General features: G+C 42.6%; 1 protein-coding gene across 1 annotated transcript in view; it reads left to right on the plus strand.

Moving 5' to 3' along the window:
• Nucleotides 1–21,581, plus strand: part of PLXND1 (plexin D1) — a 157,342-nt gene that overhangs the window by 64,421 nt on the left and 71,340 nt on the right. The window contains exons 7-12 of the mRNA XM_060271380.2: nt 1,304–1,412; nt 4,001–4,103; nt 12,715–12,819; nt 16,154–16,243; nt 16,856–16,949; nt 20,349–20,512. Coding sequence (XP_060127363.2) covers nt 1,304–1,412; nt 4,001–4,103; nt 12,715–12,819; nt 16,154–16,243; nt 16,856–16,949; nt 20,349–20,512 — 665 coding nt within the window. The remainder of the gene's footprint in view (nt 1–1,303; nt 1,413–4,000; nt 4,104–12,714; nt 12,820–16,153; nt 16,244–16,855; nt 16,950–20,348; nt 20,513–21,581) is intronic.

Consider the following 21,581-nt stretch of genomic DNA (forward strand, 5'->3'; position numbering starts at 1 on the left):
TGCTGATTAACTGCTTGCCATGTGGCTTTCTGCTCATTAGCCTGCAGTTGCCAAGCACGGTTTGTCAGTCTAAATGTGGCCTAGTTCTAATCACTTGTAATACTTTGCAACTCTGTGCTTAACAGAAATAGTATTTTGTATCTTATGGGTGTTTTTGGTACTCTGGTGTTGAATAAGTAATTGTGTAGAATTTTGTATCCTAACTTCTTGAATTACAGCACATGAACTTTGCCACAATGAACCAAGTCAGATGATTACCTTATTCCTGTAAAATAAATCTCTGCAACCTTCAAATTGGAGGATTCCCTGGGCATCCTGTTAGGGTAGACATGTGTGGACGATAAAATGCTTCAGAACTTACGAAATGTTCTCTTACTAATGCATTATTTTCTCACAGGTGTATTAATGTGTGGTACCAAATTTTCCTTCATCCAGAAAAAGTTCCCCATGGGGCCCCTCCAGACTGGTGTTTTATTGCAAGCCTATTCTGTAACATGGTCTTGACACAATAACAGTGTGTCAGTGGTGGATTTATCCTGCTTTATTAGTTGTTCTTCCCCAATTACGGTCTGGAGGAACTATAGTGCAATAAACACGGGACAAAACCCCAACCCCATAAAATTTGTGGTATGAGAGGTTATGGGATTTTATCAGCAGGTTGCTGAAAATGCATCGGCTAGAAAGGAAGCAGTATGACTTTCTCAGAACTTTTCCAGGAATAAATAGTATTGAAAGTGAGATCGCATATGACCAACCTGATAGCATCATGAGCGCAAATCATCATGAATGTGCAATAAAAGGGGGTTACGTGCCAAAAGCAGAACCCTGCAGCTTTCTTTGTTCTATATGTTACATGCCTCCAGGGGCGTAGGAAGGGGAAGCGTAGGGGCGCTCCGCCCCGGGCAATGCGATCCCAAGGGCGCCATCACGGCTGCCCCGCCCCTGCAGGCGGTGGTCCCTGCCCCCAGAACGTGCACCAGCCCTGCCCCCGCCTGCTCTCCGCCCCCGGTGCCGGAGCATGAAGCTCCAGGAAACACAAATCCCACTGCTAACATCAGTGTTACATACCACCCCCTTGTTGTGTGACTACCTATTTTGGAGAAATGGAGTTGAAAGCTGCAATTTTAAGTGAAGAGAAACTTTTGAGTTTGGGGGGAGGGCAAACTGAGGACTCGCATCCCCTGGGGAAAGAAACAGTTTTGAGACACCCCGCCCAGGCATTTATCTTGTCTTGAAAGCTTAGAAAAATATAAAAGCAACTCTCTTATGATCTGGTATATTTTGGCTTGTTTCCCCCCCTCAGATCATGTGATTGTTCAAACTGCTGTACAGGTCAACGGCAAAAATATTGTGTGGGCCAATTTCACCATCTATGATTGCAAGAGAACTGGAAACATTTATCCAAAGACAGCGTAAGTGATCTCATGGTCCGTAAATTACAGTGGAGAGGAGATGGCAGCTTGCTGACAAACAGTAGGTTGCTTGGCTATGACTTGCATCAGAATCTGACATTGGGAAACCCTTTTCGTGTTTTGTTTTGTTTTCGGTAGGGGAGAGATTGTGAATTAGGTAGTCCTAAAAAAAAAAGTACATTCATCACCCAGGAGCAATTATTGTAGAGGGTTAACTAAGCAGGAACCACTTAGTTGTCAACCAGATATTTTAGACCCTGGGCAGGATTTGGCAGGGAAGACTGTGCAGCTTGCCAAGATTCACAGAGAAAGGGTCTTAGAGCATTTCAGACCATCTGGACAATTTTGACGGCTTTTGGCATTTTTTCCTTTCAAGTTTCTTAAACGTGCTTAATATTTTATTTTATTTTATCTGAAAGCTTTAGTGTTAACCCTCAGAACTCTGCTTGATTTTCAGGAGATAAATTCTACATATTAATAGACTGATCAGTCTATTGTAAAACAAAATACGATTTCCCAGGGTTCAGTAAACATAGTGAGCATGAAGGTTATGCAGCTCATGGAGCTGTGGAAACAACTTGGTATTACCTTGTCAGGCCTTGTTTTTCTTCCACCTGCCACTGCCTCTATCCCTAGAAAGTTCTCTTCCATGTGCTTAATCAGGTCCTCCCTATCCAGAGGGAACGTGTTGTGGTGTGACCTGGCAACCAGACCCTGTGTTGTGGGTGGGAACATTTGGATGGTCACAACACCCTATTGGAGGTCCCTTGATGCTGGGTGAAATCAGACCAATGGGGTGCCAGCAAATTTGTATCGAGGGACCTCTATTTAAGCCCATGCACGTGTCCCTGAGCTTCCTCTTATGGGCCAGTGCATCAGAACACCCACCCACCTCTCCCTATATTTAGGGCTTGCACGCATGACCTTGCTATGCCATCATGTGTTGTCTGTCATTGGGACGGGCACGGCAGGAATTTCCCCCACTTGGCTGATTGGCTGGTGCCATTTGGGTTTCGCCTGCTGCGTAGCAAATCGTCACAAATTGTAAGGTAGGCTCTGGTTCAGGAGATAGGGGTGGCAGAACTGTCTGGCCATCCCTATGCAATGGGTATTCCGTTAAAGGAATCCTGGGGCTCCTGGTTGGTCTTCCCTGAGAGGGGTTGTGCCCGGAGCCTGAGTCTAGGGGGGCATCTGAGTGGTGGACTGGTTGGACACCACCTTCCACTATGCCGGGTGTTCACCCAAGGCTGACCTACGGTGTGCCCTGGGTCAGCGCTGCCTGCAAGGGTGCAGGGAGCTAGTCGAACCAGAGCCTATGCAACCACTCACTTGATTGTAATCAATAAAGTTGTGGCCTAAATTCTGCCAAAAACCAAACCAAAAATTTGAGTCTTGTCTGAATATATATGGGGAAGGTTAAAAGGTCTACACACGCAACAGATCATGCTCTTTAACCAATCAACCTTTGGAGACAACTTTTAGGGATAATTACAGCAGTATGTGAAATGCACTGAAATGGCATTACTTCAGTACAATTTCAAGAGCCGAGCAACTGTTCTGTTGAATGGATTATCAGCCCCAGAGTTGGAAACAGTTGGTTCCCCAAGTATAACCATCCCTTTGGATGTGTTTATAGGAAGGGGGATATATTCTGCAGGAAGCATCAAAAAGAAGAGTAATTAAGGGATGTGAAGAGGCAGTTGTGGATGTGCAAAGTTAAAAGGATATGGGTTTTGAAGGCAGTATAGAGTTAATGACTTAGGGGGACAGATTCATTCTCCTCCTAGAATAATCTGATTGCTTGGGTCAGCATTGAAAGCATGTCAGTAACATGCTTTCAGCATATCCATGCTAAGAAATGTTTTGTTGCTGCAAGAATGTTATTCATGCTCACATATGGTCTTGTTGGCTCGATTTGAGAAATGCTGATTAAGGGCTACATTATGATTGGATGGTTAGCGTATACTTTGCCGCCAATCAAACTGATCTTTTTGAAATTAAAAGTTTAGATTCTTACCTACTACTCTGCAAGGTATCCCCCCAAAGCTTAAAAGTCACTGTCACTCGCTAATATCATGCATGGACTACAAAGCACAGGATAAAATTTTACAACTCATATTGGCAGGTCAGACATCATTGCTGCAATGTTAACACTGGACTAAAGATTTCTTTAAATAATAGTAAAATAGTCGTGAGAGGGGGCATCAATGGTGGTGTTGAGTCTTTACTCAGAGCAAGTTTGGGTTGCTGCTTTTTAATGGCAAAGTTGCCTCTATGCAATGGTGAAAGTTGTATTTATTGAAAAAAGTTATTCCTGAAAAACAATAAGGGAAGTAGCTCAAAACCAGATGTTATATTAGCTCTCTGGTCCATGAATTAAGTGGAATGGCAGAAGGGCAGTTTCTGGGCCTTCTCACCGGGGGGGGGGGGAATGGAGTGTTAGACTTTTAAAAACCTTCAGTGGATGGACTTGCCACAAGGCCATAGTGAAGAGACTGCAGACTTGCAACAGAATTTTCACTCCAGACAGGAGTCTATAAACTGCACTGGTGTAGATTATAAGTGTACATACCTTTTATGCATTTCAGATGTATCAGCTGCCTCTCGGCTAAATGGAAGTGTTACTGGTGCACTAGAAAATACACCTGTGTCTCCAATTCAACTGAATGTGAGGACTCAATACAGATGAATGTAAGCACTTAACACTGATAGTTCATAATACTACTTTGTTTTAATGACACTATGGTTCTTTTTCTCCTTGTCTGGTAGAAATTTGAGGACCTTGTTTTTACAAATCTTACAGAAATGGCAATAGTTGTGTATGGTGTGTATAGAACTTGTGCATAAACATTGTGTATCGTGGTGGTGGTGATGTTTTGAAGGACAAGGTCAGGCTTCCTCAACCTCAGCCCTGCAGATGTTTTGAGACTACAATTCCCATCATCCCTGACCACTGGTCCCGCTAGCTAGGGATCATGGCAATTGTAGGCCAAAAACATCTGGAGGGCCGAGGTTGAAGCCTGGACAAGGTCTTTCGACACTGATTTCCAGTTATCCCCCAAATGATAATAGGTTGCAGAGCCTGCTCACTATTTGGTATTCAAACCTCTAGTACTTGATATTTCTACATGTGTGTGCAGGAAAATAAATGGACAGTGGGTTGGATTACATAAATCTTCTGCGGCCCATTTATTTAGCTGTTGAATGTTCTAGGTAGTAGTTCTGTGAGCCTGATCCAGTGAGCCACATGGAAGACCAGATGACTTTCAAAAGTCATTCCTAATCATGATGGGTTTGTGTTCATGCTTTCCCCATCTTTCACTGACCTTGTTCTTTGACCAAATACAAGGTTCCCCATCCCTCTGCATCTCACATTCCATGTGTGTGAAATGAGCACTGCAATTCCTGTTGTTAAAACTTGTGCTGTGCTGTGGTGTTCATTGATAAAATAAAATAAAAACCTCTTTCCTACTCAGATGCATGGAGAGTAGAGCATTTCTGCTTAAGAAGTTTATCCAGGTGCAGGATATTTGGAAGTATGGACAGTTTTTAATGATAATAATAATACTACAGGCAGTTATATGTGTTTAACAAAAGTACTCACATTTCCTGGCTGTTCAATCAGGCTTTATCCATTGGATCTTTATTACCATTTAAAACTGGAACAGTATCTTTATTTCCACATGGGTTGCAATGCCTGGATTTTAGCAATAAAATAAATCTAGTAATACCTTGCAGGGTTTTTTTTTTTTTACCTTTTACTAGTCTATTGTGGGATATTAATAAAACAAGCTAACATTAGTAAAAATCAACAGTTTGAACAGGAAATCACTGTTATCCAAAATCCATCTCATCATTATAGTGAAATTTGGCATAATGTTCCTGAGGTTAATTTAAACAAATTGGCCTTTTAGCAGTCAGTTTACTGATCATTTACATTTTAAATTCCCTTCTACTTCTTTGTAGCTTTGAAATTTTTCTAGCGTGTTGAGTCTCTCCTTGATTGTTTTATTCAGAAAGGGCCTTGGCCTTCTTGTCATACTTTCTATTTTCACTTTCCAGTTTTTACTCTGCCTCAATTATATATAAATGGAAAATATTCAGAAAGAATACATTAGACAAATCAGATCTTATCAGTGTAGTGTAAATTTATTAGATACAGGGATTTTCATGCTTGACTTCGTTAAAAAATTGGCCTTGGTTTTGCTTTTTCAGTTATGTTTTCCTCAGTAAAATCATTTTCACCACAGCAACATAACATTGAACTGATGGTTGTTAAAATCTACATATTTGCAAAATTATGCCTGTAGGCCTTTTCTGAAGCAGAATGAATAGTAAAAGTAGGCACATGAGTAGTTTGCTCTATAGGTAGTATCTAAGGCTGGACATGGGTGGCGCTGTGGGTTAAACCACAGAGCCTAGGGCGTGCCGATCAGAAGGTTGGTGGTTCGAATCCCTGTGACGGAGTAAGCTCCCATTGCTTGGTCCCAGCTCCTGCCAACCTAGCAGATCGAAAGCATGTCCAAATGCAAGCAGATAAATAGGTACTGCTCCAAGCAGGAAGGTAAACAGCGTTTCTATGTGCTGCTCTGGTTCGCCAGAAGCTGCTTTGTCATGCTGGCCACATGACCTGGAAGCTGTACGCCGGCTCCCTCGGCCAATAACGCAAGATGAGCGCCGCAACCCCAGAATAAGTCACGACTGGACCTTATGGTCAGGGGTCCCTTTACCTTTTAAGGCAGGCATAGGCAAACTCCAGATGTTTCGGGACTACAATTCCCATCATCCCTGACCACTGGTCCTGCTAGCTAGGAATCATGGGAGTTGTAGTCCCAAAACATCTGGAGGGCTGAGTTTGCCTATGCCTGATCTAAGGTGACAAGCAACTGTTACTAGTTTGATCATAACTCTAAACAATTTAGAAGCTGCCCTTACAATCCACCTCTTCCAACATTATACCCTGAGGTTTCAAATTCGGGCTTCCTCAGAGGCTGCTAGGTTGGTCTCAGCACCTCCATCGCCACTGCTGACCCTAGTACCCACTGGATTCTGGTTCCTTCTGTTAATGTCCAGCTGCCAAGTCTCCTCTATGGAGCAGCATTTCTAGCCAAGCCCTCTGCTTCATACCGACGACCACAAACTTCCATTACATGAAAAAGAAGTCCCAATAGGGTAGAAAGGACTGTGTGAATTTGTCTGCTTTTCGTTGGAACAGACGAAAAGGAAATATAGCGTGGTGGGAGTAACTGCCTATACGCTTGCATTGCGATCTGTATGGTTCCTTGGGAATCTGAATACACAGAGGAAGAAAACTCAGCTCTTCAGTTCCACAAACTGTCTTTTCCATGAAAGCACCCCTCACAAGCCACATGTTAGGCCTGCCTTAGAATTCCACACTTAAGTCCTTTTGGGAAAGTATGGTATTTTCAGTGGCCCTTTGACCACCGCTTCACCTTTTCAGGACTCTAAGATCCTTGCAATGTCAGCAAAATGAGCCTCCTAAACTGTTGAGGATTAAACTAAGCAGATGAATCTAGGGCATCCAGGAGGGATCATCTTCAAAAAGGCTTGGCAAGGCTAATCTAGAAACCCCTGTGCTTACTTTTTATATACCTTTTAAATCTCCTTCTGGAATAGGTAGAAATTTTTGCTGCCATGAGATGGACTAAGAGAAGTGGTTGAGAGCCCTGAAGATTTGCATTAATCTGAAATTCACAGAATGGTTTTAGTTAGCAGATGTTACATCCTGAGGGGTGGGTGGGGGTGGAGGAAATAAAGCAAGCTTTCAATGAAGTTTCAAGGGCATGAACTGAATTTTAATAGACAAGTTATGCCAGCAAACCCTTACCATCTGAAATCATAATTGCCTCAGTCCCACAAACATTTTAAAAAACCATTCTGCGTTCAAATAAACACACGTATTTGTATTCACAGACACCTGTGTGCCATCTTCCGTGTTATTTTTGGTGCCTCTCTGATATTAAGACATGAGGCCTAGTAATAGATATAAGAAACCATAAGACTGCTTCGCTGCTAAGACACCAAAATCCCAGGCTGCTTTCACCAAATTCATGTCTCAGCAGCCCTGAAGCAGACACCCTGCCTAACTGTTCTCACATTATAAACCGACACTTATCAACTTCTGTTTTGGTAAAATGCAATGTGGGAACTTCTCTGATTTGTTTGAATAACAGATATGAATGTACAGATACAATTAGATATTGTGCATTATTTAAATTATGCAATACTTTTTGCTAAACTATAGGGCCAGGGAGCTATGCTGGAAATACGAAGCATGTACTGTATTTGGCAAATGGAGTTTCTTCCCTGTCTCTGAGATGCTAACTTGTTTGAATGCATCACTGGTCTCTTCCTCCCCCTCCCCCCCCCCCGTTTCAGTGTTCCCAGTGCAAAACGGAGAAAAAACATTTTCCCCCTATCCAGCTGCAAGAATTAGTGCCATTTTAGAGAGCCGCTTCATAGCAAAAGATGAAAAGCGCTGTTTCTATGCTTAGTAATAACAGACTAAAGGATTAAACACCAAATGTGAAAAGGCCCTTTCTGTCTCAGGTACACTCAGGCGAGCTGTCCCTGCTGTGCAACTGAATGTACCAGGTTCATCCATCTAGAATGTATTTGCTGGGGTGATTAAACATCAGGATGCGTGGGCTGCAGTAGTCGTTTGGTTTCCTTGGATTGGAAACTAAAGATAGGAGCACTGAAAATAAGGTACTAGTTGATAACCAGGGTTTAGTAGTTTAACCCTTAATAAGCATTTGCAGTGATCGCTGCGTGCAGGCAAGTCATGAGTTAAAAGAGAGAGCGATCTGTTTCGCCAAAACTTTTGCCCTCTGCCAAAATGGGGGAGGGGGTCTTGTTTTGGTAACCTTTCAGGGTCTGAACAACGAGAGGATGGTGGAAATTACAATTAGCAAAGTGGACAGACTGGGGACAAACATGGATACATGCTCTTCTCCCTGAGGCAGCCGCAAATGAAAGTACAGTGGTACCTTGGTTTATGAATACAATTGGTTCCGGAAGTCTGTTCATAAACTGAAGCGTTCATAAACTGAAGCGAACTTTTCAATTGAAAGTAATGGAAAGTGGATTAATCTGTTCCAGACGGTCCGCGGAGTACTTAAACTGAAGCGTTCATAAACTGAAGCGAACTTTCCCATTGAAAGTAATGAAAAGTGGATTAATCCATTCCAGGCGGGTCCGCGGAGTACTCAACCTGAAGTGTACTTAACCCGAAGCATGGGTGTAATTGGTTCCGGAAGTCTGTTCATAAACTGAAGTGTTCATAAACTGAAGCGACCTTTCCCATTGAAAGTAATGGAAAGTGAATTAATCCGTTCCAGATGGGTCCACGGCGTTCGTAAACCGAGGTGTTCATAAACCGAGGTTCCACTATAGTAGTTTGCGCAAGGGCAGGAGAAGGCACTGTGAGGTAGTGAGTTAATCTGTTCGCTATTGTTTGTTTTTCTAGCAATCTGAGCCAGCTTCTTTACTGTGCAGGGACACACAAAGCTATGTTCATTTCCCTGCTGAGTTTGCTTGCCCTCTTTTTCTTTTCTTTTTCTTGCTCACATTAAGGAGACTCAGGGACCAGAATCAATCCACTCCCTCTTTGTTGATTTACTTCTCTGCTTGCATATCGCTCTTATTTAATCTTCGTGCTGAGGCAGCCTAGGGAAGGTGCATGGTTAAGATCAGTGTCCCGATAAACCATGAAACATGCTTTTCCCCATCAAACAAGCACTTTAAGATAATTGAGAAGCCTTGAAGATGGGCTTAGCAGGAACCAGGGGAGAGCCAGTCTTAAGTGCAAGGAGTTCCCAGTGCTTGCAGCATATGAGATAGAGAAGTGTTCTACTGTTTATCTTTTTAAGTGTTACAAGGCCCAGGTCTTAAGTTGTCTCACTCAGGTGTAAATTAGAAGTCAGTCAATGACAAGAGAATCAACCTTTGTGCACTGTGGGGCATGATGTTTTCTCAGTTAGCTCATGCTATTTATGCATATTTGGTAGACTAGTGCAGGCATAGGCAACCTTGGCTCTCCAGATGTTTTGGAACTACAACTCCCATGATCCCTGACCACTAGCCCTGTTAGCTAGGGATCATGGGAGTTGTTGTCCCAAAACATCTGGAGAGCCAAGGTTGCCTATGCCTGGAGAGATAAGAATTTAGCCAGACTTTTCAGGGAGAGAGGGAGGGAGGGTGTGTGTCTGTGTATGTAAACCTTTTGGATGAACCAAATTGTGAAAGTTGGGCTCTTTGTAATCAGATCCTTTGTCCATCCATCAATTTTATGTGATGCACTTTTGAGAAGATGGAGAGAGGGTTCTTTTATATTTTCCAACTTTGCATATATGGCTTCATGCATGTTTGAGCCTTGGTTCCAACTGTGATAAAAAATCATCCAGTAGCGCTAGGTGCTGTGGAATATTAGATAACATACAGTGGTACCTCGGTTGTCAAACGTAATCTGTTCAGGAAGACAGTTCGACTTCCGAAACGTTCGACAACTGAGGCGCGAAGGGCAGTCAGCAAAGTCAATTGAGAAAAAAGGAAAAACCGCAGCAGAAGCTGTTCGACCTCTGAGACTCGTTCGAAAACAGAAGCAATTACTTCCAAGTTTTCGGTGTTCGGGTTCCAAGACACTCGAAAACTGAGATACCACTGTATTTGCTTCATATTCAGCCCTTGTTTAATTAAACAACGCACATGTCACCACACTGGTGGCTGTCCTCCTTCTGTTGTGCTCCACAATAGCCTGTAAACACTCGACATACACACACAGTCTTTATACAGATGGTTATTTCATTTGGAGCAATGGGAATGACTTTCTCTTTATGGTTCCCATGACACTACACTAGACCTGATCCAGCATAGGAACCTTAATAACTTTATTATACTTTCATAAAAAAAGCAACTTCCCTAAGTCCTGTACAAATCAGTACAGTTGTGAACATGAACATGATGAGGCCAATTTAGGAGCAGCTTTTAACCTAGTCAGTTTACTTCTAAGGGAAACTGCTTCCAGGTCTGCCCCCATCATTTTAAATGGTTTCGTGAATGTGGACAGAAATGTGTGCCCATTCTTTTATGCACTATGCTGCAGCAGCAATCCAGTGCTCTTTATGGGTACAGTGGTACCTCGGTTTAAGTACACAATTGGTTCCGGAAATCTGTACTTAACCTGAAGCATACTTAACCTGAAGCGAACTTTCCCATTGAAAGTAATGGAAAGTGGATTAATCCGTTCCAGACGGGTCCACGGAATACTTAAACTGAAAGTACTCAAACCGAAGCGTACTTAAACTGAGGTATGACTGTACTTAGTAGTGAGTACCCATAAAGAGCACTGCACATGCATCTCATATTGTACACCCATCTACTGCAACAGTGCTAGTCATGCTTCTGATTGTTTATCTCTGCTTTTTCAGGGCAGTTATAGAAGAACTACAAAACTGCAAAACGGATTTGTGCAGAAATCAGCCTTAATAATGATGATGTGTGTGTGTGATAGGCAATGACAGCCCTTCAATGCCAGCTCTAAAACTCATAAGAGTTATTGCCCGCACATAGTCACATGCATGCAGTGCTCAAATTTAGCATCAAGTGCATACTTAAAACAAAAAACAAAAAGCACAGCAAAATGCTTGGGTTTTTTTGCAAGGACTCTTGCTGGAATTTCTGTAAATAAATACACTGTTATCATATTATTTGGTTTCATTTCTTCTAGTGAAATAACGGGTATAGTAGCTACCTCAGACATGGCAGCTGATGAGAGCATATGGTTTTCCTTTTAATTTGTGAGGAAATTAATTTCGCTGTGAAAAATCCCAGATTGATAACACCGTTGCCTGAAGTCTGAAAGCACAGTGTTTATCCGTAGAACAGAAGATGAATAGGAAGGAATGGTGCAAGCCTCACACAGTCACACTCCAGGGAGGAGGTTGTTGGTGAAGTTTCTTCTGTTTTCACACTAATATATTCTTGGTCTGTGCAAGTAAAGGTGCCAGCTCACACCACAGGCAGTTGGCACCGACCACTGAGTTCAAGATTGACGGCTATCATCTATGTAAAGTAGAGAGCTTTTACTGATAATGCAGAGATGAAATGGAACAGTTCTAAGCATGTTTACTAGTGATTAAGTCCCATTGGCCATGATGGGACTTTGCAGGATTGGATTTTAAGGCTGTGAGGCAGAGAACTGCCTGCAAAAGGGTGCTATAAGTTGGGGAAGGGATGTGAGTGGTACTGTGGTCTAAACCACTGAGCCTCTTGGGCTTGCCAATCGGAAGGTTGGCGGTTTGAATCCACGCAATAGGGTGAGCTCCCGTTGCTATGTCCCAGCTTCTGCCAACCTAACAGTTTAAAACAGGCATCCCCAAACTGTGGCCCTCCAGATGTTTTGGCCTACAACTCTCATGATCCCTAGCTAACAGGACCAGTGGTCAGGGATGATGGGACTTGTAGTCCAAAACATCTGGAGGGCTGAAGTTTGGGGGTGCCTGGTTTAAAAGCATACCAGTGTGAGTAGATAAATAGGTACTGCTGCGGCGGGAAGGTAAATGGTGTTTCCGTGCATTCTGGCACTTGTCACGGTGTCCCATTGCACCAGAAGTGGTTTAGTCATTCTGGCCACATGACCCAGAAAGCTACGTAAAGGTAAAGGGACCCCTGACCATTAGGTCCAGTCACAGACGACTCTGGGGTTGCAGCGCTCATCTCGCGTTACTGACCGAGGGAGCCGGCGTACAGCTTCCGGGTCATGTGGCCAGCATGACTAAGCCACTTCTGGCGAACCAGAGCAGCGCACGGAAATGCCGTTTACCTTCCCGCCGGAGCGGTACCTATTTATCTACTTGCACTTTGACGTGCTTTTGAATTGCTAGGTTGGCAGGAGCAGGGACCAAGCAATGGGAGCTCACCCTGTTGCAGGGATTCAAACCGCCGACCTTCTGATCGGCAAACCTTAGGCTCTGTGGTTTAACCCACAGTGCTACCTGCGTCCCAGGACCCAGAAAGCTATCTGTGGCCAAATGCCAGCTCCCTCAACCTGAAGCGAGAGGAGCGCCGCATGCCATAGTCGCCTTTGGCTGGACTTAACCATCCACAGGTCCTTGACCTTTACCTTCCATTTACCTGTTATAACTTGGGACTAAAAATTAGTGAATGCCAAGGATGTTATCAGCCATGCCATTTTTTCTAAATTCTGTTTCCTCAAGTGTTAAGAAGACCCCAAGTTTCCCATATTAACCTTCCTTTCTTTTGCTTGCTTCTTGAACTATAGAACAGCACTGATTGTCCACAGATTGTACCTTCCTCTGTTGCACCAGCACCAACAGGGACTTCCCAGGACATTGTCATCACCTTGATGAATACTGCTTTCATAAAGGTAATAAAATAGAGAGGCATTGCAGAAAAGCAGGTAGAGTCTACATTTACACCACAAGTCAGAAAACTGAGATTGCTAATGGGGTAGCAATGTCTTATCATAAATGAAATGAGGTTAATGCATAACTTGCCTTTTCCCATTGCCAGAATGGCAGAAATAGGCATAAGAGGAAAGACCTTTAATAGAAAGCAGTCACTTTGGCAAGCGACTGGGTGGGCTTAAGAAGAAAGAAGAAAATGCAGGCGTTCTCTGGGGTCTGTTACATGTAATGCAAGAACCTTCATAGTATTTATACAATAGGTGGATTTATAATATTGTAAAACTTTCACTTGAACAGATTGTTTGGGGGCAAATCAACTTCATAGACTTGAAGATATTTTTTCCATATTTCACTCAGTGTACTTTGCAGGTGTGCAACTCTCACAGGGGAATGTACTCCGAGCCGTGCTTGAAAAAGAGAAAAAGCAGCTTGTTAAAAACAAGTGGCAAAATCTATGACTGGAAATGAATCAAGACCAGAAACATGGACATAATTCCTCTCTGCTCTGCAAATCACACTCTGAGTTTGGCAATCTGGGTTTTTTGCACTTACGGAAATACATGCTCTTTGTACTTTCCTGACACATGAATTGGGTCAGGCAAATAATTTTAGCATTACAGCATTATGTGTTTGAGGTACATTCATAGACTAGTTTCTAAAGAAGTCTAGGAATCAATGACATAGAAGAATACTTCATTTGTATCTTATTCTTTTGTGCATTCCCCCTGAAGTATATGAAAGCTGCTATTATATGAACCCTTAAAAAGAATATGAGAGCTCATGTATTGCATTAGAATATAGTGTTTCATCCTACCCAGTATCCTCTCTGTCATTGGCCAGGTCTGGGTAATTTAGGGTGCTCATGTACACATGGTATTAATTTAGTCATCCATTTCCATGTGTCCATCTTGATCCCCTAGTAGTTTAATATATTAGGGATAACTAAGCTATAGTGTGGATGTACCAAATATGCTACCTTTCTTATTCCTCTTGAGTTTGGGGGGTAGGTGGAGCACAGTGTTTTAGGTGCTTAATCAGCAAATGCCACATGAATTAATAAAGACAAGAAGCTTTTTTCCCATAAAAGCTAGCATTGTAGAGCATTTCAGTGTCTCATAGTGGTTCATGATTTTAAATGATCACATGTGATTACAGGTCCAAATTAAATGTGGGTTTGTGTGAAAAGCACTTCCCCTGCTTATAACTGTGCATGCATGTAGCCTGTCCTTTTTTGTTCAGAGCAACTGTTTTTAAAGCTTCTTAAAGGGCCCTTATTGACAGTTTTTGAAGTAGTTGCAGTACCCAACAGAGGAGCTTAACAAGCCTCAGACAAAGGCACAGTTGGCTTGCAACACTAGCAAAGAAAACTCTTTATATTGTAGCTTTATTACAGTTTCTTCCCTAAGGTCTGGCACTGGTAAATAAGGATATGCCCTTATGTTTACAGCAAAAGAGAAGGTGGGGGGAAGCTGCCTTCCTCTGGGGTGCTGCAAGGTGGCTACAGGGGAGAAATACTGTGTGTAACTTGATAAGAGGTGAAATAAACAGGAAAGGTACTAAAGAAACTCAGCTCCTAGATGGCAAATCCAGACAACTATCTTACAGTCTGGTTTCCTCTCAGCCTGTCTGCAAACACAAGGGAAAGATTAGCAACACTGCATTTCTTTGGGAAATGTATGCTTCACGGTTGCACTATATAGGTACAAACACAAGTAAACGCCATTGACTGAAATCACACATGTATTTTGAGATCTTTAATGATTACTCATGAATTTCCCCGCCCTATAGTATTATATAATAATTGCAATACCACCATTCATATGACCACAATACTACAATAGCCAATTGAACCAGTTTAGGCCTCTACTTCCCAAAATCATGCCTCAGATCCAGGGGTTCAAAATCTCCTGTGAAATTAGATTGAACTACAAAGCCTAGTCTCGCATGATTTTCAAGCTAGCCAAGAACAGAATTTGATTCACTGATTTATCAGAGTGTAGGAAAATAGGAGTGATACATATTTGCTTGATTCAGCACAGCTGTGGGAAGGAAACTGAAGTCGTGGCTATCTAATTGCATTGAAAGGTGAGCCTTTAGGGGACGCGGCTGGCACTGTGGTCTAAACCACTGAGCCTCTTGGGCTTGCCGATCAGAAGGTCGGCACTTCGAATCCCCGCAGTGGGGTGAGCTCCCATTGCTTGGTCCCAGCTCCTGCCAACCTAGCAGTTTGAAAGTACGCCAAAAAGTGCAAGTAGATCAATAGGTACCGCTCCTGCGGGAAGGTAAATGGCGTTTCCGTGTGCTGCTCTGGTTTCGCCAGAAGCGGCTTAGTCATGCTGGCCACATGACCTGGAAAAACTGTTTGCGGAAGCGGACAAACGCTGGCTCCCTTGGCCTGTAAAGCAAGATGAGCGTTGTAACCCCAGAGTCGTCCACGACCGGACTTAACTGTCAGGGGTCCCGTTACCTTTACCTCTTAGTATTATATTTGGTAGCCTAAGAGCATGCATTATGTGTAATTCAACTTTTTACAGGAATAAACCTACCAGCTTGATAAGAACCATTTTTATATATAATGAGTCATACCCTTGCTTCATCTAGACCAGTATTCTCTACTTTTTCAAGAAGTAGTCTCGGCAATGTATCTAGGATGCCAACTTATTATGCATTCAAATCATATATCTTTACCAGTGAGTTATGGCTCCTGGTTAGTTCAGGATAAGTACTGTCTGCAAATCAAATGCTCTCATTCAAATTTCTTTCATCAAGCTTATTAGGATTATGAAACTAGTTATTGGTCACAGTTATTATTTCTGAAATTATTACTGGGATAAATGAAATCTTATGTCACAGAGAACTAGGAACTGAAGGAGAGTTTCATTTGGTCTACATTTTTAAATGAACTGACTCGGTTCATCCCTCCTGATTAATACATGGATTGGAATGTCATTACCCTTTGCATTTCATACCTCTGAATTTTTCAATATAGTTCTTAGCTCAAAAAATGCCCAAATGCATAAACAATGCATATTTTAGGATAAAATATGTTAAGAGGTACCTAAATTGAGACAAAATGCATATTTTAATATGTGATGAAAATATTATTTACATATGTATTTAAATACAGATTTCCATGCTGATTTTTTTTAAAATAAAAGGATGAATGCAGAAATGGGATGAAATAGATTTATGAATTGCAATGAACATATTTGAAATTAACCAGAAAATGATCTTCTGAAATTGATCAGACATCCATCACTACTAAGAACAGAATTTGTCTTCCCAATTGTCTAGGAGATGCCTTTGGAATGTCATTTTCAAACTGACAGGATATTTGAGGCCCAATGGGTGAATGCATCTGCTGTTCAGTGCAGCAACGTGCTGGTGAGTTCACAGCTAGTGGGGATGTTTCCTCTGTTCTGGTGACAGAGCCACAGGCCCTGTGTATGCTGTTTTATCAAGTCATACGGTATCATCCTATCAAAGTTCATTAGGTTCTGCTTCCATGAACTCTAGCATTTCGATGATGTAAGTTCATTCCAAGTTTTCTTTTGCTCTTTTTAGCATGAATATACAGCAGCGATGTGCAACATGTCCAGCAATGAAACTCCAGTTGAAAGATGATCAAAAGGGCCAATTGCTCTCTTATCTATAGGCTTTTCTGGCTAATTGTTGAGAGCTAGAAACATTTTTAAAAAAATTAAGGTTGAGCTTGCTTGCCTGGTTTCCACATGGAAACATAATTTTGCTTTCCCATTGGTTTGGGACTCTGCTACTGAGGTTTAATTAACAAAGACAGAGCAGTACCTCTTTATTTATTTTTTTGCCCCAGGCTCCTGATTTCTCCTGCTGAATTTGAATATCATATTCCAAGAAACATCTTGTTGCAATATAGAAATGCCTTGTGTTGACAGCTATAAAGCTAACATGTATTTTGCCACTGGGGTCTAGTGTTTCTGTAAATGGGATAACTCTTAACTTACTTTCTTTGTACAGCTTCACACTTCAGACAAAAGGCACCTCTTTCCACTAAACCTTCAGCTGAAGGAAAAACCCGATAGATTCATTGATAGTCCAGCGCTGATGACAGGTTTGCTCTGAACACATTTTCTACCTGTTTCTCATTTGGAGAGGGTAAAATACCCTTTAGAAAGCTTACAGATTCTTAGCTAGCTGGTGCTTTTGACCTCTTAGAGCCTTTGCATACGTTAGTGGCAGATGTTTTGAAATCAGGGAAACGTACAAAAATTTGGATCTCTTTTTACGACTATTATTTATTCATTATAATATTTCTTGTCCACCTTTCACCATCAGGTGCAGATTACAACATATGGGGTATACTCAGTGGTATTTTTCTAGAAAAAGAGGTGCCGGAACTCACCATGAACACCTCCCTTGTTCTCTTATAATGGCAGTGGCGCCCACCTGAAAGGTGCCAGAACTGAGTTCTGTGAGTTCCGGCTAAATACAGTGGTACCTCTACTTATGAATAACTCTACTTACGAATGTTTCTACTTACGAATGGAGATCCGTCCGCCATCTTGGATGCAGTTCAGATAGGATTTTTTCTACTTATGAATTTTTAGATAGGGTTGCTTCTACTTACAATTTTTTTCCTCCTAATGCATTCTTATGGGATTCGACTTGCAAATTTTTTCGACTTACGAATGTGCGTTCGGAACACATTAAATTCGTAAGTAGAGGTACCACTGTACTCATGTGTGAGTATACAGTATACTCACACATGTTCTGCTATGTGCACTCATCCAGTTACTAAATGCACAATAGTTTGGGCTGCAGTTTTATATGTGCATACTTGGGTGTAAGTCCCATTGATTTCAGTAGGACTTTTTCCTATGCAAATATGTATAGGATCGAGCTGTTAAAGCTGTAATGCTCTACATACCTGGGAGCAAGCCCTACTGAACTCAGTGGGGTTTGGCTTCAAATAGGCATGTGTAGGGTTGTACTGTAAATATCATACTGGCCTGATATTGAAACAAAAATGTGTGGACTGTTTAGGGTCAGGGATGGAATTTAGCTCAAAGGAGATAAATCTCCAGATAAACCAGCAGCAGTTTTTATGGGAACACAGTGTCACTGTGGGATATATTTGAAATATGTGTGTTTTCAATGCTGGGAAGAAACAAAATATGTAAACACATTTCTGCTAATTCTGTCATCCCTGCCTATATATTTGAAATCAAAGCAAACACTCTTGAGCAACCACTTAATTTTTAATTTATTTCCAAGCAGGGGAGGAGGAGAATGTTGTTTGGTCTGCATTTTTAGCAAACTAACCTCATTCACACCCCTGGGGCTAATATAGGGATTGGGGCATTATTAGCCTTTGGGTTTTATGCTTCTCTGAATTTTGCAATAAAGTTTTCAGCTCCAGAAACATACCAAAATATGTGAAAAGTGTGCATTTTCGGAGCAGCCCCATCCCAACTCCTACTTGCGTGTAAGCAGGAGGAGGCGGGGATCCCTTAGGCAGTGCAACGCCTCCCTTCCCATCAGAGCAGCCCCGATCCCATTCCTACTTGCGTGTAAGCCGGAGGGTCCTTGAGATACCCTGGTCCCAAGTTGTTTGATTACTAAAAACAATTACTTAAACTTGACCCAGTAGCATACTGGCAGCCATTGCAGTTGCTTCAGCAAAGGTTGAATTTACCAATGCCTGGATGACTGTGGCCAAGCTATGAGTCATCCAAGAATGACTGGAGATGTTGTATCAGCCAAACTGGTGAAAAACACTCTTAGCCACTGAGGTCACCTGGGCTTCAAGTGACAATGATGGAACGAGTATTATCTCCAGACTAGAGATCCACTCCTCCAGATGGAGTGTAGCCCAATACAGAACAAGCAACTGATATATCAGTTCACCCACAGAGCCTCCATCTTGCCAGGATTCAGATACAATTTATTTGCACTCATCCAGCCCATCCCTGCATTCGGGCACCAGTCCAGGTCTGCATAGCCACACTTGATTAAGATGTTATCAAGAAATAGAACTTGGTGTCATCAGCATGCTGAAGGCACACGGCATCAAAACTCTGAATGACTGCTGCCAATGGCTTCATATAGATGCTAAACAGCACCAGGATAAGACTAGTCGCCTGCAACAAGGGCATACCCACCATTCGGCAAGTTAGGGCAGCTGCCCTACTCTAGAAGCAGGGCTGGTGGGCAGAGGCGGAGCACAGCCCGGCGGAGCGCGAGTTCGCCATTCCCGCCGCACCACGCCGCACCCTCCCTCCAGCTCCCCGGCGCGCCCTCAGGCAAGGCCAAGCGCGGCGGGGAACCAGGGAGCGCGGCGCGGCGGGCGGGAACGCTGAACTCGCGCTCCGCTGGGCTGGGCTCCGCCTCCGCCCACCAGCCCTGCTTCTAGGGAGGGGCACAGCCCGGCGGAGCGCGAGTTCAGCGTTCCCGCCCACTTTGTGGCCCCTCCCCTTCCGTGCCTTGGCCCCTCCCCTTGCCCCCCCCTAGTTTTGATCCTGGGTACGCCCATGGCCTGCAATATCCCATAGTGCAAGTGTCTATGGAAGTTAGATCTATAAATGCCTGTTAGCTGTAATACACATATGTAATATCAATGTTCCAAGGTAATACATCTCTGATCAGAGGGTGCTGAAGGCAATCATTCAGATAGGTGTCTGAAAAATGCCACTGTTTGGTAGAAAATACTGGGCAAAATCACGCTTTGGTTCAGAATTATAATGTTTTTGTTGTAAAAGTCAGTTGTTGCGTTTTCATTGCAACGGGGCTCCAGTTTGGCTGAAACACTAGTCTGTATGATTCCCCGTCCACAGTTATTAATCCACATTCTGTTGATTAATAAATAGGATTTCCTATTTATTCAAGGGCAAGAGGCCTAAACTTTAGGAGAGCAGGTAACCCTTTTGTGCTCTAACACAGGGATGAAGAGCCTAAGGTCCTCCAGATGCTGTTAGACTACAACTCCCATCATCTTGTTCGCTACATTAGCTGGGGCTGATGAGAGATGGAGCTCAACAACATATGGAGGCCCACATATTTTCCATTCCTGGTCTAATAAAAATGTAACATGCCATTGAAACAAGGACAGGCAGAAATAACAGCAGTAAAAAGATTCCCATTTGGGGGAAGGTTGGTGAAATGTACATATCATGCTAAGCATTGTAATGATAATTGTTTGCCATTGTAAACTAAAGTTTTTGCTAACTAGATGCATTGAGCTATGCAAAGCTGCCTCTCATGTGGATATCTAGAAAAATGTAGCACAAATTGACAAAGGGATTTTCAAGTACTAAATTATGTTGCAGTGGGAACGAGTGCCCAGAACTTCTGGGAAATCTTTAGGACTATGGCCAAGACTTCTTAAATTGTTGTATGTCCAGACTCTGCTGTTGGAAATGTTGCATTACTATGGCAGGGGGGCAGTTGCACACACAAAGTTAAGCAGAGTCATATATGCTTCCAGCTTAGGATATTTGTCTCTTTTTTCTAGTGGAGATTTATAATTGTGCAGTTGGAAGTAGTGACTGTTCTCAGTGTCTTGGGAGAGAAGATCTGGGTCATCAGTGCATTTGGAGCGAGAGCAGTTCTAATTGTAGACTAAACACTGAGTCCCTCCAGATTCCAGGCATGTGTCCTCCTCCTGAGATTAAGAAGGTAAGTCTTGGGCACAGTACAGAAAGAGGTATTCTGCTCAGTGTCATTTTGCCGCAGTAAACAGGAATTGGTTGTTATTAATGGATAGTGGAACAGGGACCTGTATTCTGATCTTTACAGTGGATACATTAGGCTAGCTTGGTATTTAGAATTGGAGCCAACTTTAAAGACTGTCTAGTGCGACCCCACCAATGCAGAGATTTTAAGATAGGGATTCTAACCTTTAACTATGTATTTAATCAGTGTACCAAAGCAGTTTAAAAGTATTTAAATGTATTTCAAAAATACAATATTAAAACATTCGAAATACCCACTTTAGAGCAATGCCAGTGCCTAAAAGCAACACAAAAGTAGGAATAAATTCACTAGTCTCAGTTTTAAAATGCTAACACAGATGATGCAGGGCCCAAACAGAAGTCTATTGATGCCGCAAAGCCACTCCAGGAAGATGCTGTGGTCAGTGGTATCAAAAGCTGCTAAGAGGTCAGGGAAAATCAAGAGGATCTTGCTTGCCCACCCCCATCCCTCTCCTGACACAGGTCATCAACCAGAGCAATCAGTGCTGCTTCAGTGCTAAAACTGGACCTGACACCATTTGAAATGGGTCTAGAAATCTGCTTCCTCTAAGCACATAGGAAGTTGCTTGGACACCGTCCTCTTTTACTCTTTGCTCATGAAGGGCTATTTGTGATTGGACAGTAGTAGCAATTATATATATTGGCTCCCTCGGTCAATAGAGCGAGATGAGCGCCACAACCCCAGAATCGGACATGACTGGACCTGATGGTCAGGGGCCCCTTTACCCTTTACCTTTATATCACAATTATACATATATAACACAATCCAGAGAAATGCTCTTAAAACTGTATTGGTGAGGATGGGTAGGTCCCTACTGCATTCATAATCCAATAGCCATTTTATTGTTAACATCTACCGTTCCCGTTTCTCAGGCCTGGCTTTACAGAGGAAATGCTAAGGAGCCCGCCTCGCTCCACTGTATAGGAAACTTAGCCTCTTGCCTCTCTGCCAAAATCAAGAACTGAAAACAAACCACAAGAATTGAGGTTAC

Source organism: Zootoca vivipara, chromosome 2 (assembly GCF_965207765.1).
Source record: "Zootoca vivipara chromosome 2, rZooViv2.hap1.1, whole genome shotgun sequence".
Lineage (NCBI taxonomy): Eukaryota > Metazoa > Chordata > Lepidosauria > Squamata > Lacertidae > Zootoca > Zootoca vivipara.